Source organism: Perca flavescens, chromosome 6 (assembly GCF_004354835.1).
Source record: "Perca flavescens isolate YP-PL-M2 chromosome 6, PFLA_1.0, whole genome shotgun sequence".
NCBI classification, from domain to species: domain Eukaryota; kingdom Metazoa; phylum Chordata; class Actinopteri; order Perciformes; family Percidae; genus Perca; species Perca flavescens.
Window position 1 is genome coordinate 33,077,452 of NC_041336.1, and position 26,363 is coordinate 33,103,814.

The window sequence follows — 26,363 nt, forward strand, 5'->3', positions numbered from 1 at the left end:
AGTGACCAGTGGTGGGTTTAAATGAGGATGTTTCTGTAGTTCTTTAGTTTGGGATGTCGAAAAGGAATTTTGGATGTCTATATTGATTATTTGTTTTTAGACTAGCAAAAGTTATAATGGTGTTATTACTTTTCCAAAACATCTGCTTTTACTTAAACAGTAAGCACAGAATACCATACGTGTTCTGGCTCATGTGTTTAAAGTCACAGTGGAACAGTAGTCGGAGAATTTAGCTTTATCTTCTGTCATTTGATGCATTTCTAATTTCATTTCATTTATTTATTAATAAGGACAATGCACATTTCTGTAAATGTGCCAGTGTTAGCCAGCCGGCTAAAGTCCCGTAGTCCTGGTTGAAACAAATATGTGGACAGGGTTTAGTAACGAGAGAGATATATAAAAGACTTGGGTCATCCGGTCAGGAAGAGCAGCATAAGGGAGGAATGAACAAATTACATCTCAACCACACTCTTTAGAAATGGAAAGGTTTTTGCTGACTAATATCCAAACACACACCTCTCAAAATAGCTGGTCAGCCGAAATCACATTTGACTGGATAAACCTATGTGACCGCATCCGTGTTTAAGATGAGTCATCGAAAAATAATTTTACACTAAAAGGGATATTTCATATAAAAATACTCAAAAAAAATGTTTTGACACATTTAGTGTATAAAAAGAGATGATGAACAAAGGGACACAGGAATAGAAATTGGAAAATGTATTTTTAATTTTGTAGGAAATGAATGGGTTCTGAATATAATCGTTCATTGCAACCCTGAAGTGAGTTTCCCCTACACTGACACTGTGGCTGAGGTGCTGTAAATAACTGGCAAAGGGCGTTTCATAAGTGACTGGCAGCGTGCCACAGCTTCTATAGACCTCTTGACACTCTTCAAGGCAACGCGTAGTCACCTTTACAGGAGCAGAGAGCTGCTGCCAACCCGCTACCCCAACAGTCTGACTCAGAAAAGGTTTTATTGCCACAATAAGTACACTTATGTGGAATTTGCCTTGGTGAAAGGTACATACATAAACAAACAAAAAAAGGGGTGTTCAACGTTTTTTAAGCCAATGACTCCTTAACTGAAAGAGAGACGGAGCAAGGACCCCCTGCTACATATTGTAGAAAAAGAAGTTGTATATTAAACTGGGCCTACAATAACGTGTGGGTGGCCTAAAGCCTTTATACATACAGTACCTTTTTTGCATAAAATACTAAGCTTTTAACATGGCATTATAATTGTTGGCATGATTTTATAAATCAATTTTTTAATTTTAAAACATACATGCGGCACAGTGAATCTTTAGGATTAACTGTATACGTGGATGACTATTTTACCTATTGGGCAGTTAGCCTATCATCAGTGGGGATTTATATTTGCTAATAATATGTTGGCTTCATGTTAAGACTTTTTCATTTCTGAAAAAGACTTTCAAAAATGAACAATAATTTGGAGGCCCCCCTGCATTGACTGTGAGGACCCCCTTGGGGTCACAGACCCCCCTGTTGAAGATCCCTGAGATAAACAATTAATACAGAAAAACAAATATATACATACAAAGTAAGAAAAAAAACTCCACTATTCTAATATATTAATTAATCGCTAAACAACACACCAAACTGCAGCCATCTGTTGAACATTACTTGAACTTTATCTCAACATAAACAACTGAATAGTTTTTTACTGCAGGCCTGATATAATGTTGTAATATTTTGCCCATCCTTGTGTTTTCTATTAATGACCACTAGATGTCCCTAAACACACGGTAGCAGCACTGAATATGACTTCAGTCAAAGAATTTCTAATATAGGAAGAAGTTCCACTCCCTCGTTACTTCCGGCTTCTGAACTGGTTGCAGTTCCACCAGAGTTCCATATAGCTCATATGGCTCACAGGCCAGTGCAGAATGAATGGGACTCTATGGAGTTATACCCCTCAAAACCCCTTACTTTTCTCAGGATATAATTTTTTGTCTAGTAATTTGAATGTTGTATTCGAAAGGGGAGGCTAAGAAAATACACACTGCTGTGTGTTAGATTTTTTTAAAGTGGCTTTTTTGTTCTAAAAAGCCTTTTAAAATGTCAATGACGTCATACACATATACCTTCGGATGCCGTCAAGCGGGATCTCCGATCGTAATCAGTCCTTCACTGATCAATCAGCATTCATTAGCAGAATGCTAGCATGTTATGGGCTACAACGACTCACCCTGTAAGAAATCAAAAGGACATAAGTACTCGTTCATTCAACTTTCGACCTATAACCCATGTTGAACTTGCAAAAACTACAATCAAATCTGAGGTTTCTCAACGACAATCAGGCGAAAGAGACACATTTAGCCGTCTAGCTCCATAGAGTCCCATTCATTTTGCACTGGACCGCGATCACCCCCAGTGGAACTCTGGTGGAACTGCAACCAAAATCCGGTACAATGGGGCTGGATAGGGAGTGGAACGGCTTTCCGTAGACCGGCTTTGCTTCAGTGAAGTAGTGTAGTATATGGACATGTGTCATGGTAGTAAATCCAGTAAAGAAACACAAAGGGGACATTCCTGCTATTTAGACAGAATCATAGGCGTAGATTTCGGGGGATGCAGTGGATATATTATCACCGCTGTGGTCTCACCAGAGAGCTAACTTTGAACAGTTTTGTATCGGTCTTTTTCTACACTTTCCTTTTCGGACATTTTGAAATCTGCTGCATAAGTAGCTATACCATTGCTGTTTGCCCCCCCCCTCAGGTGACCCATTTCTGCCTGCCACAACTGCTGCCACTGCTCAAACACTCCATGTCCTACCTACATGAGATTTTTGAGTTCTACGAGGAGATTCTGACATGCCGCTACCCTTATTCCTGCTTCAAGACTGTGTTTGTGGACGAGGCCTATGTACAGCTGTCTTCCTATGCTTCCATGAGTATTTTCAGGTAAGCATGAGATGGAGTGTGTGCATTTCTCTCTGTTTTTTCAGGTGAGGTTAGGATTGTGCCTGATCTGTGTCCCCTACATACTAGTCTTGCATTGCCAGACCTTCCTCCACAGTGCTGCGGAGGAAGGTCTGGCTAGTCCACACTGCATTCCGTGATTGGAGGAAAACATGCTCTGGTTTATTGGCATTTATTTAAAGTGCTCCCAGTATGCTCATTTTCAGGTTCATAACTGTATTTAGATGTTTACCAGAATAGATTTACATGGTTTAATTTAAAAAAACAAAACAAAAAAAACAACTTGTTTTTGTTGTACTGCACATTGCTGCAGCTCCTCTTTTCACCCTGTGTGTTGAGCTCTCTGTTTTAGCCAAGGGGGTAAGCTTCGCTTCAGAACGCGAACCTCCGATGGCGCCATTTTGTTGCTACAAAGCGATCACCTCTTGTTAGCATTTCACTGACCGCCATTTTTTTACGTCACTTGACAGAGAATAACTTTACATCTGAAGCATTCAAAGACTCTATTTCTCCATTGTTTATTTCTAAAGAAACACGACAATGTATAAAAGGCTCCATTACCTTGTACCTCACGTTATAGCTCCGTAGCAGACGTTTTTGTAATAATAAGCTAACGATTGTGTCATAACCAAGTGACTTACTGTCGCATAGTAGAGGAATTACCGTATAGTACAGGAGAAGCTCGCAGGCAGTTTCGACTTACATTAGCTGTTTAGGTTTAATTACTAATGTTAACTAGCATGTTAGTTAACAATAATTAGCTTGTGCTTATGTTATCTCCTTACATATACCTATTCTTGAGATTTCTCTTGTCACAGCTACCAGAAGACTTACAACTTTCAGACACGTTGCTCACGTCACATTTACGTTGTCTCTGTCAGTTGGAGGCTGCGCAGTAAAGCAAGAGATCACCGGAAAAGTGCTTCTAATAGCCTTCACTGGTCTCCGTCCAGAGCAACGAGCTCTATTGGTCCATTTTATATATGTCAATGGTTTTAGCTACAGAGTGAGGCATCGCACTTCTGTTCCATCTTTGTTGGGCGTCGCACATGCTCAGTAGCTAGGTAAGGACTACTAGCCAGTCAGAAGCAGAGTATGAGGGCGTGCCACGCTAGCAGCTAGGCGAGCATTATAACGTTACAAAGTGACGAGCGTTTGTCTCTGAAGTAAAGGCTGGACTACAATAGAGCTGTCAGTTTGAGAACAGTGTTTTCTGTTGGAGATGGTAAGTCCTTTTGGGGGGACTTTGGGCTTTTTCCCTTTGTAAACCTATAATGTGCACAAAAAAAGATATATAACACAATAATGGAAAGGGAAAAAGCCAAAAAGCATAATATGAGCACTTTAAACCAATCACAGTCGTCTTGGGCGGCGCTAAGCGCCGGACTCAATGACGGTGCCGCTGCAAAATAGCCTCGGGAAGGAACTTGTTTTGGTGGAACATGTGGAGATTGCACAGATAGTCTAGCTAGCCGTCTGGATTTACCCTGCAGAGATCTGAGGAGCAGTTAACCCTAGTCCTCAGAAATCCACCGGAGTTTAGAACGCCAACACAAAGGAAGTGGAAGGTGAAGGACATGCGGCCAAAAATGAGGGACATGCGGCCGAATTTCCGGCGGCAACTGAACAATCCTGGAAATGAAGTGTCGTTGATATGGACTTCCTAAATACAACCCCAGCTATAGACAACTGGCAGTATTTACACTAATATGTTGTTGTAATACTGTATGTATTCGCTATATTCATCTCATTCATTCTCACCTTGACTTGTTGGCTTTGTGTTTCAGTACCAACCTGCTCCACAGCGCCACGATCATCGACCAGACGCCGCTGACACGCCGCTGCCTGGCCCAGGCCTTGGCTCAGCAGTTCTTTGGCTGTTTCATCTCCAGGATGTCATGGTGAGATTTAAAACAGTGAGGCTGTCAAGTCTGAGCCACACAGGCAGGTATGACTATTGAAGGCTCATTTCTCAATGGCTAATCACAGTGTCAATCACGAGAGTGTGTGTGCATTTTTCTGCATTCACCAGGACACAAACTTTAATATAATAATAATTAAACAAAACATAAAGCCCTTTTCAGCAGTGAAACATTGCAGTGGTGGCAAGCAGTTGATGAGTTTGAGTTGGTGAAATATAGAACATATCATCCCTGAAAGATGCTTTACCGATGTGATTGGCATTTATTGAAGAGCCATTGTCTATGAAAAGAGTGCTCGTTGTTACATGATGGATAAAAAAACAATACAAAAGTTTTTTTTCTCTTGACCATGCATGCGTGAACTAGCTATGAGACTAGCTCTGGCCTAAAGGGCTCAGTGTGCATTGAACAAAGTGCTGTAAAAGTCTTGACACAGTGACTGGCCAGGTGCACAGAATTGTAAAAGTATGGGCGGTTTGAACTTCACTGTCTGTTCGCTGTCTTATTTAATTATTTACACAATTACTTCTGTCACTTTCCATGTGTACTACTAGGTGCAGTGCCGTCATAAAAAGACTGTCCAAATGTGTGTGCTGTTATGCTTATTTACATAATTCATCGTGTCTTACCCTTCTCTATGACAGCAGGCTACCTTTTAAGTGTGGCAATAACAATCAGTTATAAATTCTGAAGCAAATGCATTACTTCAATTAACCACAGAGGCCAGATTTGTATGAAATGGAAAAGCATACTCTCATAGTGTACAAACCACTTTCAATAGAGCTCAGCAATTCTCTCAATTACAATGTGGTCTTTTGGAGAAGTGTGGTTAGCCCTCAAAGCATAAATATAAGGCTGGTGATTAGAGATTTACAACAGAACTAAGCCATTTTGTCCATACTAGGAGTCAGAAGTCGGGCCAGCACTGGCCTGAGTGACTGTATTCGTCGACATGATGAATCGCTGGGTTACCGCTTGGCAGCTTGGCCAGTGTGGTGAGAGACTGACGGAATGATTCGGGGGGTGGGGGGTCGCTTGTGTTTAGAGGCCCTTTTAACAGAGTTTAACACTCTAGTGCTGCTAGTACGGTGGACAGGTCATGTGATGCTTTGAAGGTAATCAACAGGATCTTATACTATATTCTGAATTTTAACGGAAGCCAATGAAGGGATGCAAGGATTGGTTTGATATGAGTCCGGCCACTTGTTCTGGTTAATAGTCTGGCCGCTGCATTTTGTACAAGTTGTAGATGACGTAGAGCAGCTTGACTGAGGCATGAATAGAGGGAGTTACAATAATCAACAGGAGAGAAAATGAATGTATGAATAGGGCTGGGTATTGTTCAAAAATATTTGATACCGGTACTGATACCAATACTGTGACTTCGCCACCGGTTCCTAAACGATGCTTTTTACGATACCAAATTTTGTAAAACCAAAAATAAATTACAACATTACACATTATGGCACAAATGTATTTATGTACTTTTCAGCTCCGACTATGTGAGCCCCATCTCTGTGTAACGTAGAGTTTTTCCTGCGTGTCTCTACGATGTGTAACGTTAGACAGCCAATCACAGACATTATTAGATCTTGGTAGAATCGTGCTGAATGCTGATTGGCTCACTGACACTGATGAGATTTATTCCTTTTTATTATTATTGAATTATTATTGTATTGAATGACGAGGCATTTTTCGATACTCAATATGAAGGAGGCAATTCGGTCGTTGCCTAAAAAGTATTGAATTTGGTACCCAGCTGGATGAATTAATAGTTCCAGATGTGAAGGGGACAACGTACATTGGATTTTTGCAGTGTTTTGTAACTGAAGAAAACTAGACTGGATAAGCCAAGCTTTTGTGATTGTAATTCTTCTTTGAAAACCAAACCTCTCCTCTCCTGTTTCCTACTTTCCTGTTTCCTCTCCTCTTTGGCTGACCTTTAAACACACATCAGATGTGGGGCCTCGGTTTGCTGTTGTTGTTGAGCTGGCTGCTGTCGTGTAAGAAAGACCTCGGGAAAGTCAGATCTCTTTGATTTTAGGAAAGTGTGGCGCTGCCTGCTAGCAATTAATCGGAGTGGGGGTTAACTGGGGCCTGTAATTGAAAACAGGCGATGCGCAGGAGCCTGTCTGACATAAAAGAGAAGGCACAAGAAAAAGAAAAAACTGCTCTTTTCTCCAAATCTATGAAACTGTATTGACAAATGGTAAAGTTAATTATGAACTTTAGAAAACAAGACCTTGGGTTACTGGTTTATCTCTACCTTGTGCGTCTAATAGAAGAGGAACCAGGTTTTCTTCTTGATGAATGTCGCCTGATGTGAAAATGGACTTGACCAATAGTGAAGGTTCTGTTGTCCAATATGATATGTTTTATGTCTTTCCAAGCCTGAATTTGGGGTTCTTACATCATGAAAGAAAAGAAATGAAGGAAGGAAATTCAGAGCTACAGAGATCCATGCTTCTTAATTATCCATCATAATATGATCCATAGACAGTTTTAGGGCAAAGAGTGGATCAAATCTTTTATAGGAAAATACTACCATACACCCTTATTATGCTGATTATAGCAGATGCACAGATGAAATCATCTATACTACATAAGCCAGACTGGATTCAGTTCAGCCTCAAGCGGTGAACTCACCAAGGTTGAATCAGCGTATTGTGTCCCTTTTTTACGAGCTAATAAATCCAGGCTGACAAATTTATAAGAATTGTGTTTGCCAAGTCTTTTCCTAGGAATACCACAAGGGTAATATTCACAATAACGCAACAAAAACGCAAGTATGGCCTTAAATAATTAAAAAAGGGTGTCAACTTTTTAAGAGCTCCAAACTGTGTGGGCAACAGGGTGTCAGTTTCAAGGTGTTCATATGCCATATGCATATTTATTGTAGCTTCACACTTCTTGGTTGCCATAAATCATAAGAAGAGGCCCTTTAAGTCTGAATAATTGCTGCTCTGAAGTTAATTCACTTCAAATTCATGGAGTTGAACTGCACTTCATTTGCTACCATTCATTCGGAATAATTCCTGAAAGGTTGTACATGTACCAAAAAAACATGAAGGGAACTTAACTCACCCCTACATTTTTAACAGATTTGTATCTTGACATGTTATGTTGTATCTTCTGAAGGGCTGATGAGTGGGTGTTGAAGGGAATCTCAGGCTACATCTACGGCCTCTACCTAAAGAAGACCTTTGGAGTCAATGAGTACCGGCACTGGATCAAAGAGGTAACACTTTTTGTTTCACCTGTTTATCCTGTCATAACTCCTACACGCTTTCTCCAGGAGATTGGTCCGTAGCAGCAGCCCAACTTCTGCAGTGAGGCTTTTCTCTCACTATTAGTCCTTACTTAGTCTATATCACGACATTCCACTTCCGCGATTGCTCCGGTGCAGCAGGAAATTCCGCTGGATGCGTGTCTTTTCACCAATATCTGTTTCCTTCCGCTTTCTTTGTGTCAGCGTTTTAAACTCTGGAGGATTCATGAGGACTATGGTTAACTGCTCCTCAGATCTCTGCAGGGTAAATCCAGACCGCTAGTTAGACTATCTGTCCAATCTGAGTTTTCTGTTGCAAGACTATTTTTCAGCGGCTCTGTGTGAAGTTTAGCGCCGCCCATGACGACGATGATGATGATTTGTTTAAAGAAATGCACGTTTTTCTCCCATCCCGGAATGCTGTGTGGACTAGCCAGACCCTCCTCCGCTCCGCAGCATGTGGATGGTCTAGCAAAGCGGGACTAGTCCTTACTTAATGCATCATGCAACATACATTTACTTTCTCAACTTGTGATGTGTAATCGATCAATACATCACCTGCTAAACGGAGTCTATCCTGATGCAGCTCATCTTGTCGATGTAGTTCCTATATGTTGGTTTAAACAGTTGCCTCACTCACTAAATATGTAACCTGAATATTTTGTGTTTTGGACTGTTGGTCAGATAAAACCAACAATTTGAATAGATCATCTTGGGCTTTTGGAAATTATAGCAGACATCTTTCTCTGTTTTCTGACATTTTATAGACAAAATGATTACTTGAGAAAATAATCAACAGATAAAATAATAAAGACAAAGGTTGCTACTTGCGGCGCTTCGTTTTGTAGACTAAGCGATGAATCGAAAAGTAGTCTGCAGATAAATTGATAGTAAAAATAATAGTTATTTGCTGCCCCACAAATAACGGGCATGAGATGCAAAAAAAAAGTATATATAAAACAGAAATAAAATGACTGAATTCTTTCCTGAGCGGTTTGTTAACACATGTTATCCGGTTGTTTCCCAGGAGTTGGACAAGATTGTGGAATACGAACTGAAGATGGGAGGGGTTCTGTTGCACCCAACCTTCATCGGAGGCAAAGAGAAGGACAAGTAACACATTCCATTTCAATCCATTAGAGTTCTTTAGTTTGAACATTTGAAGTATAAGTGACAGACAGGGTCCAAAATTTTTGTCTGGTGAGTGAAGCAAACTTGCATATTATACCAGCATTTTGCTAGTAGATGGTGCTAATTTTGGACCCTAGTGACGGGTCATTTTCCTGGATCATACAGTATATAATTAGATATATACATGACACACTGACAAAACATTTTTCTCTTCAGTCCAACTCCCCACCTTCACTTCTCCATCAAGCACCCCCACACCTTGTCCTGGGAGTACTTCAAGATGTTCCAGTGTAAGGCCCATCTGGTGATGAGGCTGATAGAAAACAGGATCAGCATGGAGTTCATGTTGCAGGTTAGACACAAGCAGCGTTTTCTCCTCTTCTGCCTCTGTGATTCAACGTCAACGTCAGAATTTGTGAACTCCATAAAAAAAAAAAAAAACTGGTTTGGTCTTCATTTGAATTCTGTTTTCTGCTGCCGTCCTCTAGGTTTTCAACAAGCTTCTGAGCCTGGCTAGCACAGCCTCATCCCAGAAGTACCAGAGTCACATGTGGAGCCAGATGCTTCTGTCTACTCACGCCTTTCTCAAATCCATCTCCAACGTCTCGGGCAAAGACATAGGCCCCCTCATCAAACAATGGGTGTATCCTTTTATCTGTAATGGATTTCTGATTGCAAACAAACGTAGTGATTATTAATGACCTAACACAGCAGCAATAGAGGTTAAATGCTTAGTAGGGCTGGGTACTGAATTCGATACTTTTTAGACACCGACGAATTGCCTCTAAAGTATCGAAAAATGCCTCGTCATTCAATACCCAATTTCAATCCCTAAGGAGTAAATCTTATCAGCGTCAGTGAGCCAATCAGCATGCAGCATGCTTCTACCAAGATCCAATAATGTCTGTGATTGGCTGTCTAACGTTGCACGTCGTAGAGACACGCAGGAAAAACTTGTTACACAGAGATGAGGTCATGTAGTAGTTGCTGAAAAGTAAATTCAAAGATTTGTGTCGTAATGTTGTAATTTATTTTTGTTTTATAAAATTGGTATTCGAAAAGAGTATCATTTAGGAACTGGTATCAAAGTCACTGTGTTGGTATCAGTACCTGTATCAAAACATTTTCTCTGTTAACTTTAACCTTTCGTACCCAGAGACCAAAGTTCTGTGGTGAAGTTCTTTGGCAGTTTTGCCTTTAACAGGAAGAGGAACGTTCTCGAGCTGGAGATCCGTCAGGACTACACATCATCTGGAACTCAGAAATATGTGGTGAGCGTTCAGAAACAGTGGGTGGAATGGATGTGTTGTCTATGTCTAGAGCAGCTAAAGTACAACTGTAGAAGTTGGTGGATGTTTTTCTTTTTTATATAACCGAAGGTTCAAATGAGATTTAAATAAATAAAATCGAGGTTACATTCCATTACATGTCATTTAGCAGACACTTTTATCCAAAGCAACTTCCAATTAAGTGCTTTCATCCCTGAAGGTGCAAACTTCTTCAGACAACAAGTAGTAAGTGCAAGTACATTAGCTTTAAATAAGCAAAACTACAAAGAGCCATATGAAAGTGCAGCTTCAAGAAGTATATATACATTTTTCTTTTCTGTTTTTTATGTTTATCTGAGGTGTAGTTGGAAGAGATGTGTTTTTAGCCTTCGGCAGAAGATGCGTAGGCTTTCGGCCATCCTGTACTGTAATGTAAAATCAAGGTATACTGCTGGCCACAAACCTAGTCTGAATGCCCAAGATTGCTGACGCTATTAGTCAATGGAGTAGTTTTTTTTTTTTTTTTTTTTTTACAGTGCAGAGTAACAAAGAAAAAAATGTAATGCCTCTCATTAATCTTCTATGCCAGGTACCAAATATGGCGCAAACATTGCTGTTCTTCCTGAAAAATGAATACACTAATGTTACAGATTCCCTGTCTGTATGGGGCTAGAAAGGGCCCTTATGTTTACATTATTACTTTGGTTGTCATATCATGATATGTAAATGTACCTGCAGGGTCCAATCAAAGTGACCGTGCAGGAGCTGGATGGATCCTTCAACCACACGCTGCAGATCGAGGAGAACAGCCTCAAACATGACATCCCCTGTCATTCCAAGAGCAGACGGTACCTACTACAGCACAACACATCTGTCAATATTCTATTTTGCATACTTAATATGTTAAGTAGGGGGTGTACTCTACACATGCACACTATATATTGAAATATTATAAACACATTTCAATCCATACAGAGAATATTGCCTGGGGCAACAAAGACAATTTTTTTTCTTTTTCTTCATGAGAGACCCACTGATGGGACAAAGTCAATAGGAGAGCCACTTTTTCTGTCATCCCTGAACATACAATATGCAATTTTTTCCTACGTTAGCCCATCATGTATCTAACTGTCCAAGAGCACATTCGGCGTTAAAGGTCCCATGGCATGAACATTTCTCTTTATGAGGTTTTTTAACATTAATATGCATTAATGCCCACCCCCCCTGCCTGTCTATTGTCCCCGAGTGGCTAGAAATGGTGATAGGTGTAAACCGAGCCCTGGGTATCCTGCTCTGCCTTTGAGAAAATGAAAGCTCAGATGGGCCGATCTGGAATCTTCTCCTTATGAGGCCATAAAGGGAAAGGTTACCTCCCCTTTCTCTGCTTTGTCCGCCCAGAGAATTTGGCCCGCCCATGAAAAAGAGACATCATGGCTTTCAAACGAGCATAGTTGCTAGTTAGTCAAGGCCACACCCCCACCCTCCACCTTGCTCTGAAGGGCAGAGCAAGTTTAAATATGTTTTCTAGTCTATATTTCCATCTTGTAATGCCGCTGTTTTGGGTATTTTTTTAAATATAGCCACAAATTAAAGCTTGGCGATCCACAGGTGTCTCACGAGCAGCACCATGAGTAACACTGGTCTGGAGGCACGGGGGAGACTTTGTTCTGCCTCCAGGACCGACGATGATGCTCACTACACAGCACGACTTCACTCTTCATTTCTTCTCTGCTCCAATCGCCAACAGCTGTGTGCTCTGATCCACCAGTCACACTCTCCCCCTAAAGAAATTGTCTTTTAATGGTGATAGTATATTTTATGCTGTAGTTATGTGGTTGCTGTAATGTTGTATCGTAAAAAAGTAGTTTTCATCCTCATATTCCAGTATCACTGCCACCCGTTGTCTTTGAGTAAATGTCGGACTTTTTGTTTGATGTTTCCTGGTGGCTCTGTGGCGCCGCCTAATACTTTAATCTAGTTGGCCTCTATTCCTTCTTTGCTGTTTCTCTCCCCAGTCCTCTCGTCTGTTCTGTCTGTTGATTGTTCTGTTTGTTCCTTTCCACAGAAACAAGAAAAAGAAGATCCCTCTGATGAATGGAGAAGAAGTTGACATGGATTTATCAGCCATGGAGTAAGACATCATCGCTGTCACTATTTGATATAAGATCCAGTTATTTTCCCTAAATTGAATTAATGTATTATGTGAATGTTGTCTTTTCCTAGTGTTAAAGCTGCATTACATTTATATAATACAGTTTTCATAACTTATTTGACTAATCTAGCTCAAACAAACCATGCCTCTACCTGCTAAGCCGTTACATCCACATGACTCATCATCAGCCACACCTTGTTAAGATGAAATGTTGTGTGAAAGCACTGAAAGATACGGTGGCCGCCCAGGGCAAACACACTGCAACTCAAAAAAAACACACGCAATGCAAATAGACAAAACACAAGCAAATTAAGAGAACATCTTCACTAATGCTGTGTTCCAGACACAATTTTTAACGACTTCAAGTCGCGACTCACAACTTGGTAGCGTTCTAGGCAAAGTCATGACAAACCCTTCTAGCTAGCGTTAGCTAGCGGCTACCTAACGTTGACGTTAGCTAGCACTAGTTGGTACTAGCAATTTCTAGTTGGCAACATATTTTGAGCTTCATTTAATAAACATAACCTGTAATAGTACACAATCGTATGTGTATTGTTTTGATTACAATGTGCGGAATTACTTTACGTTGCCTATTTATTTCTATTTCTCACCGTTAATCACCAGCGTCTGTACAGCATCAACAGGGATCGACATTGTTGTTTATGTGTGTGTGACGTCAGAAACTGTAACTGGGAGAACAACGATCTGGTACAAATTCACGAGTAGTGAGTTACGGGTTTGACGGACGTTCCAGGGCACTTTTTACAGGTAGGAGGTTGTGAAAACACGGGTTGCAGGTTGCCTGGAACGCAGCATCATTTGACAACATATGCGCAGCATTAAGAAAATGCCCTGCAAATACACACAACACATCCAAATACAGAAATGCGCTGCAAATACAGAAAAATTAAAAGTACGCAAACCCTGAAAACAAATGCAACAGAAAAATGCTCCATCCAGTTTACATGATGGAAGTTCTCCAGGCCTCTAGGGGGAGCACTAAGTGGAACAGCTTGATTTTCGACCCCACGGAGAGAATTAAGACCCTATCTTGCACTCGGCGCAGCGCAGCACAATGCCCGACTCAAGTGTCTTTGCTAGTTTAGGACTGATGCAGTTGTCAATTTCCCGTCCAGCGCCCACTTCATTTCAATAGCAAATGCACCTGCGCCCATCTCTGCGCCCATGGGCATGCTGGTCTTACAGGGAGGTGTGTTCAGGTGCATTCTGGGCCTATTGCTATCTTGACTCAGCGGAAAGTGATCGTGCCATTGACCAACAAAAACCTGGTCTAAAGTCAATAACGCAGCATTTCATTGTTATTTTAACAGTGCGTTAGTAAAATGCTCGTGCACAGCGTGCAAACACTATGCCCGTTACACACACACACACACACACAGGGACGTGCAGCAGCACACACACATGCAGAAGATTAAAAATAAAAATATTACAATGTGAAATAGTATTCTATGATCTGCTCGCACACTTTCACTTCATGAACAAGCAGATCAGTTTCTTCTCCTGAAACAATCTCCTTCCTACTCAGCAAATCCTCCATCATAATAGCAATGCTCCAAGGTCCAAACGTGCCTGGCTTTTAAAGGGAATGCGAGATGACACTCTGATTGGTTTATTGCATGTTACGCCCAAAACACACCTATGAATTAATGAAGACACTAAAGGACAACCCTTTTGAACCATGCGCCTGGCGTACGGACCCTTTTTTTTTCTGCCGTTAAACTAGCAAAAGTGGATTCTTACACGCCCTACAGGCAACTGCGCCACGCACTTCATGCCGTGCGCTTAGAACATTAAAATAGGGCCCAGAGTGAGAGCAGATGAAAGGTTTGTTTTGGAAACAGGAAGAGAAGTGTAGTAGCATATTCATTTTTACGTTTGGCCCTAGTCTTTTACAGTATTATAAAAGAGCAACGGGACTGCCTTCTACAAGTGCTTGCTAGCTAACACTAGTAAGCCCATATATGTAGATTAGGAAAACAAAATATCCACTCTCTTTGACATAACCTTGTCTTCCGTTGTGTAACTGGATGCAGCGTTTTTCTGTAGCATTTGTTTTCGGGGTTTATGTGCTTTTCATTTTGCACCGTTTCTGTATTTGCAGCGTGTTTGTGTATCTGGTTGTGTTGTGTGAATTTGCAGCGTGTTTGTGTATCTGGTTGTGTTGTGTGAATTTGCAGCGTGTTTGCTAAATGCTGCACATTGCTGTTTTCTTAACTTGCAGTGAGTTTGCCCCTGTCGGCCACCGTAGAGCGATCTCTGGAAAACCGCTTGGAGGCAGTGCAGGATTTTGGTGTACTTTACTTTGTGTTAATGTGTTTGCCTCCTGTTATGTGTGCAGTGCTGACTCTCCTCTCCTCTGGATCCGGATTGACCCAGACATGTCCATTCTGAGGAAGGTGGAGTTTGAGCAGGCGGACTTCATGTGGCAGTATCAGCTGCGCTATGAGAGGGATGTCGTTGCACAGGTGGGCTAATGGCAAGAGTACACTCCTCCACAATGGCCTTTTTTTAACATTTCTAAATCAGTGACCTAACTTGTTATCCTATACTTCCACATGAAACATATCACCCTGCATTGTTCAGTTTTTTACCTCCAGCTAAGACCAATCATTGCACGCTTCCAGTAGGGCTGGCTAATTTAATTTAATTAACATTTCATACCGTATTTCTAGCTGCTCATCTCAGCTGCAGGTGATCATTAATTATAAACTGAAGTGTTTCCGCTTTCTCAACAAAAGCTGATTACACACCGGTGTGTAGGAGGTCATTTAGGCTGTAGTTGCAAATGTTGAAAAGTAAAGATGTGTTAAAGTGGCTATACGTAACTTTCAATTTGTGTTGATTTTAGCGTCCGCTTAAGACAAAAGCGGTAGTGTTTTTACCACACGTGTCTTTTCTTTACGGTGCTGCATTTCCCACTGTAGATTACGGAGTTAACGCTACCGGGAGGTCATATAGTTGCAATGAATATTTTGCTCCGACAGAAAATCATTAAATTACAATAAGAGAATATGTTATAGATGCATCGTTGCATTTCCTGTCCCTGTGTCACGAGCCAAAGCATTAAAAGTTTGTTGTAGCAACCAACATAATAAAAATAATAATAGTTTAGATTTATATAGCGCCTTTCATGAAACCCAAGGACTCTTTACACAAGTACAGGGGGACACGGGAAAAGAAAACAGTAGGCCAACACAACCACAGACTGAAAAGAAATAAAATCGGGCGCTAAATGGAAGGGGGACATAATTTGATGTAGGTTACTGACAACCATCACGCATTGTAAAGTCATTTTATGAATTAAATCGACATATTACATACCTGAAGGCCAATTCAGGGTCTGTTTTGAATCATTTACAATTCCGTCATTGTCTCCTCTGTTAAAAAACATCTGTCACTCTCCCTTTTAGCTTTTAGTTCTTCATTTTATTTCCTTTTTTTCTGTGATGGCCCTTCCCCAGTAATAAAATAAAATAAAAATACAATAAGTCCTATATAAAGAAATCTCTTGCTACCTTTTACCTGGCTGGTTTCAATAACACAGGCTTTCCCAGTGTTACGCCAAAATCTGTGACCCGTCAGAATGTGTGACTGTAGTGCCGTCTACAAAAAAACCCGGGCAAAGGCATTAATAAAAACTACATAAGAATAGCGTTCTTTTCACTGTTAGTCTCATTTGCTGTTACAGGGCATTTATGATCATCAGATGGAACATTACACAGTTTCAGAAACATTTAAAAGTTACATATAGTTATTTTAAGGGATTTGAAAGGATTTTAATTTGATGACTGGATTCTGTACTGGATTTGAACAGGATAAAATGCCATTAAACCACATCCAGCTTCCAGTTTGATGCTCATCAGATAAACATTTACCTTATCTCTCTGCTAGGAGGAGGCCATCTCAGCATTGGAGAAGTTCCCAACTCCTGCCTCCAGACTGGCTCTGACAGACATCCTAGAGCAAGAACAGTGTTTCTACAAAGTCCGCATGCAGGCCTGCTTCTGTTTGGCCAAGGTATGTGTCAGTTTTTGTGTCTGTAAGACAATTGTTTGTCAATGCTCTAGCTTAACTTACAGGAATACAGTTAGCCTAAAACTGACATATGTGAGGTCAAAAAGTCAGTGCACACACATACCATTAGGCACACTGAGTGTCAGTTTACCCATTCTTCCTTTTGATGCCTCACGTCTCTATCCACTTTTTTCGGTTCGGCAGCTTATAAAAATGTAGTTCCGTTGTTAGTGCATTTCACCACACTGCAGCTTTTAGGCATGTTGTTGTTGTTGTTGTTGTTGTTGTTGTTGTTGTAGTTGTTGTTTGCTAGCTGAGGGAGTTGATGAGGAGGCACCTTCCAGTCAATGGAGAGCGAGTCTTTGTCTTCCCCCTCTGGTGGGGGCGGGACTTAAATGCACTCTGTTTCAGAGCAGTGGTGAAATGTAACTAAGTACATTTACTCCAGTACTGTACTTAAGTCCAAATGTTAAAGGTACTTGTACTTTACTTGAGTCTAAAGTAAACTAGCCAACAATATAACGGCATACAGGTCCAGCTGAAATGATTAGACCATTAAACACACAACTGTTTGGATCCTTTACACTTACTACAATGGGACGAGAGTTCTTTACTTTTAATACTTTAAGTAGATTTTCCGGACACACTTTTACTAAAGTAACATTTTCAATGCAGGACTGTTACTTGTAACATGGTATTTGTAAAGTGTGGTATTGGTAATTTTACTCAAGTAACGGATCTGAATACTTCTTCCACCACTGATAAGGAGTAATTTAACGTCCAGTTTATAGACTCTCAAACTAGCTTGACTCAGCTCTGATAGTTTTTTAATGGATGGTGACAATGTCTCATCTCTCATTTATTTTGGTGAAAATCTTAACTGTTTTCAAAAACCTCAGTTCAAACAATATTGTGAAACGGGCTACAGTATGTGAACAGCATATCACTTCTGAGCCAGTGAGGCCACCCACCTGAATAATCCTATTCTGTTGCTCCAGGAAACTCTCTATTCTCTGGATTTGGTCTATTCCAGCTTCAACCGCACTGGATTTCCACCATTCGGGTTCCACCTGAACCAATATTTTTACAACATGATAAACTGAGTGGAGGTTGAAATGGCAGCACTTCACTTCTTTCATTAAGTTGTTGTGTTTGGCCACAGAACCCCCAACAGACTCCATCGTAATGGCCTTTGGTATATACTACCACACACACACACACACACACACACACACACACACACACACACACACACACACACACACACACACACACATTCTGACTCCCACTCACAGACTTCCATACCCACACTGCCCACAAAGTGAAATATGACTGACCTCGGATGGACTTGGCTGCATTATGATTTGTTGGGAAGGCATTGACGTGCTTGTTATTGGTAGAAAGCCCAGGGCTGTCATGCACATGTTAACAACTCTGACACACAAAAAAATACAGATGTGTTCATGAATGCGGGCATACACACGTACAAAAACATTCCGGTGTGCATGCCCCCCTTTATTTGCCCTGCCAAATGACAACATCCTGTGTCAGTGACCCTTAGCCCTATATTACCACATTAACATAAATTCCCCAATATCCTGTTGGAACCCAAAGGCCACTGGAGCCGCCAGTCTTCATGCCTGTGGAAACATCATGTGCTGCTCATGTGTACATTTGCCTTTTACCTTGTAGTTCAGTTCTCACCACAGAGATTATAACGGACAGAAAGGACATTGTTACACAAGCTACAACATTCTTGACTTGTCATTTGTGTGCCATGCAGCCTTTCTCATGTAACTACCATAACTCTTGAGAGTGCGTGTATATTTTACATTCCACATGCTTTGCAGAATTGTTGAATGTTTAGTTTGGCCATTATTTCTACTGTGATCACAGCAAATGGAGGACCCCCGATGGATGCCGTCCTCCGCGTGCGGCAGCTTAGACAGACGTGAACTGAAGAAATTGACTAAAGTAGAGTTGCGTTCTTCTCTTCTCGTGTGTGTGTGTCTGTGTGTGTGCGTGTGTGTGTGTGTGTGTGTGTGTGTAAACCGTGCAGATAGCCAACTCCATGGTGAGCACGTGGCAGGGCCCGCCGGCTATGAAGTCCCTGTTCACCCGAATGTTCTGCTGTAAGAGCTGCCCCAACATCGTCAAGACCAACAACTTCATCAGCTTCCAGAGTTACTTCCTGCAGAAGGTACGTCTAACGGACAGGCACACACAGTTCAACACACACTAGTTCTCAGGACCGTAAACACACTGACTGTAAAAAACTAAAATAATCGGTCATTCCAGGCGATTTTAGCTTATCACAGATGTATACGTCAGCTGCTAACAATACCTTAACCTATAGATATATTTCTAAACCATTTTTCAGCAGTAAAATGTCCCAGTCCGTTAAACATTAAAAAATATTCATGTGGTTCACGTTTATGTTGTGTTTAAACCCCCTTCCGCTAGATGGCTATGCTGAGACGCACCACTAGTGTCCTTGCCTAACAGTGCCTAACAGTGCCTGACTTTTTGCTAGAAGCTAACAATGTAGCGATGGCTGACCTTTGGCCTACTTTAGCATATCAACATTAGCTCACTAAGAACCTGGAAACCACAATCCCAAACTGGCCGTTTGATTTTCTGTGTACTGAATTGTTTACCTAAAGTCAACTTTTTGACTTTTATGAACATCATATCTTTTTTAAATATTAGTTTTTCTAAAATTATACTTAAAAGAAATCCCAATATATTGCCTTACACACAGTATCGCAATATATTGAATCGAGACCCATGTATCGTGATATGTATCGTATCGCCAGATTCTTGCCAATACACAGCCCTAATGATTATGGTCTTCTCTTTGTTGTCCATGTCAGACGATGCCCGTTGCCATGGCGCTACTTAGAGATGTCCAGAACCTCTGTCCCAAAGATGTCCTCAACTTCATCCTTGACCTCATCAAGTACAACGACAACAGAAAAAACAAAGTAAAGACATGCACGCCACACGCACATATACATACATACATACACACACACACACACACACTCACACTTTTACATGCATAGTAACTCTTAAAGATGCGATCAATTATGGCCTATGGCCAAAAGCCATCAAGTACACACAGTATTTAATTTCCAAGTTATTCAGTGGTATTTTAAACATTAGTGGTTAAAAACCTGTGGCATATTTAAAACCTTATTTTGAAAATGTTATTTTACAGATGCTAACAGTAAAACTGAGGCCCCAGTGATCTGCATCCACAAACAGGGGTTTAACTTCTCCTCCTTCTCCCTGTGTCTTCAGTTTTCTGATAACTACTACCGTGCCGATCTGATTGAAGCACTGACCAACTCTCTGACCCCCGCCATCAGCATCAGCAACGAGGTGCGCACAGTGGACAACTTGAACGCTGACGTCCGTCTCATCTTGGAGGAGATCACACGCTTTCTCAACATGGAGAAACTGCTGCCGAGCTTCAGAAACACCATCACTGTCCGGTTAGGAGCGTAGTCTTTGCCTCTACATGTTCCACACGTGATCCCCTAAAAACCGGTTCCTCCTAGCAACTTTTCATCTCAGCTGTTAAAATAATTTCAAATGTTGCTATATTCCTTCCTATTACTGTAAACCGCGTAAAGAATCCTCTTATCTCCAACCATGAGCAGCCACTAATTATTTTAGGAAATCAGGCTTAGGTGTTCTTGCTAGGATTCTGCCACAATAATTGGATAAAAAAATAAGGAAACAACACATTTTTATAGGATACAATACCTGTTTCATAACACCAATGTATGCAATTAGTCTTGTTTAGCCTTTGCTTAAAAAGTCAGAAAATAAAAATAATATTGGTCTTCAATAAACCACAAATAATATGTAATATGTGAAAGAGTGTAGATGTATGTTAACCACACAAAATGTTTTTATTTATTTATGCTGATAACTTTCAATGAAAATATAACGCAAAATATAGCATTTATCTTCAGTTAACAAAGTTTCCATGCCCTCCGCCTGTAAACATTACTGAGGGATTCCAAAAAAAAAAATGTATCTCTGGCATACGTATGTGTCCCATGTTAATATTATGTCAGCTCAGCTTGTAATTCTCATATTTGTTTTCAGGCACTTGAAGGCAGCATAACTTTATCTGCCACCGTCAGTTTAACATATTAAATAAGAAAAGTAACCGTAAGGTTTGTGGGAATGAGAGAGGGAGTCACGAGGTTTCATTCATGTATTTTATATTTACTTTATCCAAAATGAAGAGCAAACTGTGGCGTATTGCCTTCCGTTAGACATCTTTCTGCATTCATTTCACGCACAACTAGAAGATCCCTGATTCCTCTGGTCCCCTCCTCTCTCCAGTTGTCTGAGTGCGATCCGTCAGCTTCAGAGGAACGGCCATATTCCCAGTGACGCGTCACTCTTCAAGTCCTACGCCGAGTACGGACACTTTGTGGACGTGCGCGTCGCTGCACTGGAGGCTCTGGTGGACTATACTAGAGGTAGGACATGTATCTCAAGTATGCTAGCGGTTATTGGTATTATTATTATTATTATTATTATTATTATTAGCATTTTTGTGAAGCTCATTGACCTAGCTCACAGGTCCTGGAGATGTTATAGGTTTGTTGAAGCCAGTTAAGGTGGATATATCTGTCAGTGTATTAATAGAATGTGTAAATACTCAGATTCTTACAATCCCATGTTTAATCAGACTGTGACCCACATTTTAATTTCCCACACATCTTATAGTTAAAAAACACAAATTATTTTCTTTTGGTATGCGGCGCTGATAGGTGGAGGTTAATTAAGGCCAAATCCTCTAATGCCAGTAAGCATAATATTTGAACGTTTGTTGAAAGTAACCACGGTTGGGTTTTATTTTGACAGGATCTTGAGGATGTTTTTTCACAGTCACATGTGTCCATGTGTTCAGGTCTCTGATGTGTTCACGATGTCTTTGTTTGTGCCTCAGTTGAAAGAAGCTCAGCGGAGCTGCAGTGGCTGCTCAACATGGTCCAGAATGATCCAGCTCATTATGTCAGGTCAGCTAACAGCCCGCACACACATGCATTCATTACATACACGCTCATGTGTACATTATCACTGTAAGTGCAGTGTCCTTCCCTCAACGTTTTTTTCATGGTTTGTATGTCATTAAATCTCGTCTTCCCAAATGTGTCAATTTTTATCTTCTAATCAGGGATGTTTTTTTAGAATTGGTCCCTTGACACCTTCAGAGGCCTTAAAGTATAGGTTCATTTTTTTCCGGAATTCCGGTCGATTTCAACACGTAGCTCTGTTTTTTTTTAAATTCGAGTACCATCAGTAGCGAGGAAAAAGGAAAACAATCGGTGCTGCCTACACCGTGCTATCCTACGTTTTAAACGTGGTTTCATCCTCTTAACATGTTCAAAATATCATTACAAGTGCCTACCCGTGTGAAGTGATTCCTTCTGAGTGAACACAGTGAATCTGACTGCAGTAGATGTGAAAGAAATGCATGAAAGTCGTAATAATTCAGCTCTGTTTAGTTCCGGTGTAGAGACGGCAAGACTTAGGGACTGTCTACAAACTACAACACCGAAAAGAGATACAACAAAAATATTCATTAATTTAATGATCAAATAAGGTAGTGTCTCCAAACTTACCTCAATTATAACTTGTCTCCTGCTAGTTAAAGCACTCCAAATTTACAAACCACAGAGCTACGGGTTGAAATGGACCGGAATTCTCCTTTAATACAATAACTGCATACCCAAATGTACATTGAAAACGTTTTTGGCTGTCCATACTGGGCACAAAAGGATCCCTTCCTAAAGCGATTTCAGTGTAAGTAAAGAGCAAAGGGTAACAAAAGCCAGAGACGTTGTTTCATTTTTGGGTGACTTCTTAATTTCAGCTAAAGATGATATGAGGCTTTAGCTTTCCAAGTTAGACAAATCAAGTGTGTGTCCTCCAAAGTGAGAGTGAAATCCCTGCTTTGTCTTACTTACTTTCTTGCTGCGGCACAGCAAGAAAAACAAGGAGGGAACTTCATACTAAAAAAGGCTGAAACTTTGGAATGCCTTTTGCATAGAACAGGTCTGAAATTGTTAAACGTCTTTCTGGCATGAACAATAACAGCAACCAATAAGCCTTTCAGTGTACATATATGAGTATTTTAGTATTGTTTTTAAGATAGACTTGAAAATATGTGAACTCTTCTGCCTCTGCCATTACAATGATATGCAACCACTTTTCTGACACAGTCACACAGACAAACCTGTAGATTACAGTTTAGTAATACCAGTTACCATTTAGTGTATTTTACCGTCTGGATAAGTGATCGTGTGTGGGTACTCTGTTTGACTAATCTCATTTTATGTAGATGTAGTTTATTTTAAATGATCTGTAACTTAGAAACAGCCAGCATGGATTTTAATCGTCTTCTTGTTGTCTTTTTGTTGTCCAATTAGACATAAGATCCTGGGTATGCTCAGTAAGAATCCACCTTTCACCAAGACAACAGACTCAGCTCTGTGTAACGAAGCTCTGGTCGACCAGCTCTGGAAACTAATGAACTCAGGTGAGGAAATTTATAGAGACAAAAAAGATTTGAGAGTATTTAACGGGGTGTTCCCTTTTTATTTAGTTTTTATTCAAAGCAAATTAATATTATTGATGAAAAAATTGCTGTTTTTGTTTTTCATTTGGAGGCCACAGTTCTGAGACAAAAGGGTTTTAAAGGGGATAACAGAACACACACAGGGCCTGTTCTGACCTGGTATTAAAATCTGATCGGGCAGCTCTAGGTACATGTGTTTTCACCTGGCAGCAGAATTTATCTTCTCATTAGTCCTCAGTGACCACTTGTGATCCAATCTCACTTCCCCGCTCTATATGCAAATACACACGTGCATCATTTCCATTTGGATATTGGCTGGTTGTGAGTTTGTAATGTCAGTTGTTACTTTCACATAAATCAAGTAAAACAATTTAAAGCACTTCACACAGTCTGCCTGCGTGCCAACATAAGGAGATCTACTGACAGGTGGCAGGACCTGTGCAGGAGAGAAATATGTTTTTAAAGGTCCCATGGCATGAAAATTTCACTTTGAGGTTTTTTAACATTAATATGAGTTCCCCCAGCCTGCCTATGGTCCCCCAGTGGCTAGAAATGGCGATAGGTGTAAACCGAGCCCTGGTTATCCTGCTCTGCCTTTGAGAAAATGAAAGCTCAGAGGTTACCTCCCCTTTCTCTGCTTTGCCCGCCCAGAGAATTTGGCCCACCCATGAGAAAGAGAGAGACATCATGGCTTCCAAACGAGCAAAGTGGCAGTTGGTCAAGGCCACACCCCCACCCTCCACCTTGCCCCAACAACTTTTAGGAAATGAAACCGTTTCACAGCCACTGCGATGACTACGCATTTCATCGGCAACTCCAGACAGCGCTGTAGCTCTGGTAATGCCAGACTAATAAATAACAGAAGGAGACGACATAAGAGAGAAGAAGTTTTGTAGTAACGTTAGCCTAATGTCCTACATTGGTGAATTCAGGGACATTTTATGAAACTAAAAATAACATTATTTTCAAGGCAACAGCGTTGCAGAGAGCTCGAGACAGCCAGGGATATAAGAGTAGGCAGCATGCAGGAACAAAAACACAGACATGCTACTAACGGAATATGATAATAACATCACACACACACACACACACACACACACACACACACACACACACACACACACACACACACACACACAACCTACTGGTGCTGTCTGAATGTTTAGATAAACCAGAGTGACTTTTGTTGTGTCATGGACTTCATTTAAAGCACATTTCCTAAGAACTTCTGAAATATTTACAGTTCCCTGCAGCACAGTTGGCTCCATCACTGACTGAGAAGTATAGAATCAGCAGGGCTCCTTCTTGAGCTGGCTTAAACCAAACCCAGTAAGCATGCAGAAAGGGCTTTGGTCAGGGAGGTGACCAAGAGTCCAGCAGGGTTCTTTTTCATTAATGGACATAAAAACAAAACTAGTTTACCACCCCTGTGGTTCACAGAACATGCTAGTATCAGTGTTCAGGGATCCGCTTATTTAGTTAATATGATTTCTGCTCTCTGTGTTCCCTAGCAAAGGGAAACACAAAAGAGCAAAAATACATAATTTGGTCCCTTGACCAACAGTCTGGCCGTCCACGTGTTTCGTTACTCACGTTATTGTTGACGTTGGTGTCATTGACTAAGGTAACATTAAGGTTGGTAGCTGCAGACTCCTCATTAATGCTAGCTGTTGTGCTCACATCAACGCTAATGTTAGCTTGAACGTTGAATTGTACCTCCTGATGTTTCTGGTTGGACTTGGACCTGTGTTGACGTGTCTGGCTCTGGCACACGCGTTCTTTTAGTACCTTTCTGAAGCCAGGTTAACATAACGACTTACAAACTCCACACACTTCTTTTTAGTTTCTACGTTTTCAGCAGTGAAAAATCTGTTACGTCAGGCCACAGGCATCAGACAGCTTTTTTGAACTAGCGTCCGTGGAGAAGCAAACCTCTGATAGGGTGGGCCGACTGCTTGCCTTTATGTGATTCGTCAAGATCTGAGGTAAATCACGTAGTGCCCTCTGGGTAGTGTAGTTTATGTAACGTTAGGGTCATTACCAATCAGTGATAGAGTACCGGCTACATGCGAGAAGTAGCGGTACGTAAGAAAAAGTGCAGGTACGCTTAAGAGTAAAATGTAGAAGTGCCGGTACTGTGTACCGGTGAGTACCGGCCCACTTCGAGCACTGACTATAATCATTTTAATTTCTTTCAATGTTAATAATTTTCAATGAAAATGAGAATAATGATACAAAAACGATCATTCCCTCCAATATCGTGAATCATATCGCAGTCACAATATCAGTCAAAATAATCACAACTAGATATTTTCCTCATATCGTGCAGCCCTAATCTGTTATCATCCCATTCATAACAAGAGATGATAACAGATGGCTTTCTGTCCTTCGGAGGGACCGACGCAGAGTTCAGTTCAGTTGGTTTCCCTTTCCACATGTGTTTGACTGGACAGACTTCTGTCAGACTGCCTGTCTGCTGTTGCACAACTCGCTGACACCGTTTGAACGTCATCGTCCATGAAAGCTGCCAAGGAGTTCTGAATGAACTTTAAAGGAATCACAGTGACAGAGTTGGTGTGCAGCACTCATGTTTCTCTATCCGCTGCTTTCCAGACCTTAGCTCTCTCTGTTCTAATCAAGTGGAAACCCTTGAAGCTTAGCTGTTCATTTCATTCTATATTTCACTGAGATTTCACTCTTTTTACCTGTTCTTCTTTTCTGAGGGGAATTTTTGGGACTAGCTGCACTATCTTGCTTTACTTCCAGTTCCACTAGTTTACTTCTGTGTACATGGCTGCACATTAATTTCCAGTCAGTGTATAGCCACGTGTATTGTAACTGTGTGGTTTTAATAATCATTTATTCTATAAAATGTAGAAGAAACTGAAACAAGTTTTTGATGTCCAAGATGACTGCTAAATGGATTGTTTTGTGCGACCAAGAGTCCAAAACACGAAGATATTCTTATATATATACATTTTTCATCAATAGTGAATTGTGTTGAATCGTTTCATCAACTGTTTCCGCACTAT

General features: G+C 40.8%; 1 protein-coding gene across 3 annotated transcripts in view; it reads left to right on the top strand.

Moving 5' to 3' along the window:
* The window catches only part of taf2 (TAF2 RNA polymerase II, TATA box binding protein (TBP)-associated factor), a 40,931-nt gene that overhangs the window by 7,713 nt on the left and 6,855 nt on the right, over positions 1–26,363 (top strand). For all 3 annotated transcript variants that reach the window (XM_028580601.1, XM_028580599.1, XM_028580600.1), the window contains exons 7-23: positions 2,746–2,930; positions 4,736–4,849; positions 8,009–8,108; positions 9,166–9,251; positions 9,486–9,621; positions 9,758–9,912; positions 10,426–10,540; positions 11,276–11,385; positions 12,603–12,668; positions 15,049–15,175; positions 16,602–16,727; positions 18,784–18,924; positions 19,598–19,708; positions 20,028–20,221; positions 21,087–21,226; positions 21,700–21,769; positions 23,183–23,292. In XM_028580601.1, coding sequence (XP_028436402.1) covers positions 2,746–2,930; positions 4,736–4,849; positions 8,009–8,108; positions 9,166–9,251; positions 9,486–9,621; positions 9,758–9,912; positions 10,426–10,540; positions 11,276–11,385; positions 12,603–12,668; positions 15,049–15,175; positions 16,602–16,727; positions 18,784–18,924; positions 19,598–19,708; positions 20,028–20,221; positions 21,087–21,226; positions 21,700–21,769; positions 23,183–23,292 — 2,086 coding nt within the window. The remainder of the gene's footprint in view (positions 1–2,745; positions 2,931–4,735; positions 4,850–8,008; positions 8,109–9,165; positions 9,252–9,485; positions 9,622–9,757; positions 9,913–10,425; positions 10,541–11,275; positions 11,386–12,602; positions 12,669–15,048; positions 15,176–16,601; positions 16,728–18,783; positions 18,925–19,597; positions 19,709–20,027; positions 20,222–21,086; positions 21,227–21,699; positions 21,770–23,182; positions 23,293–26,363) is intronic.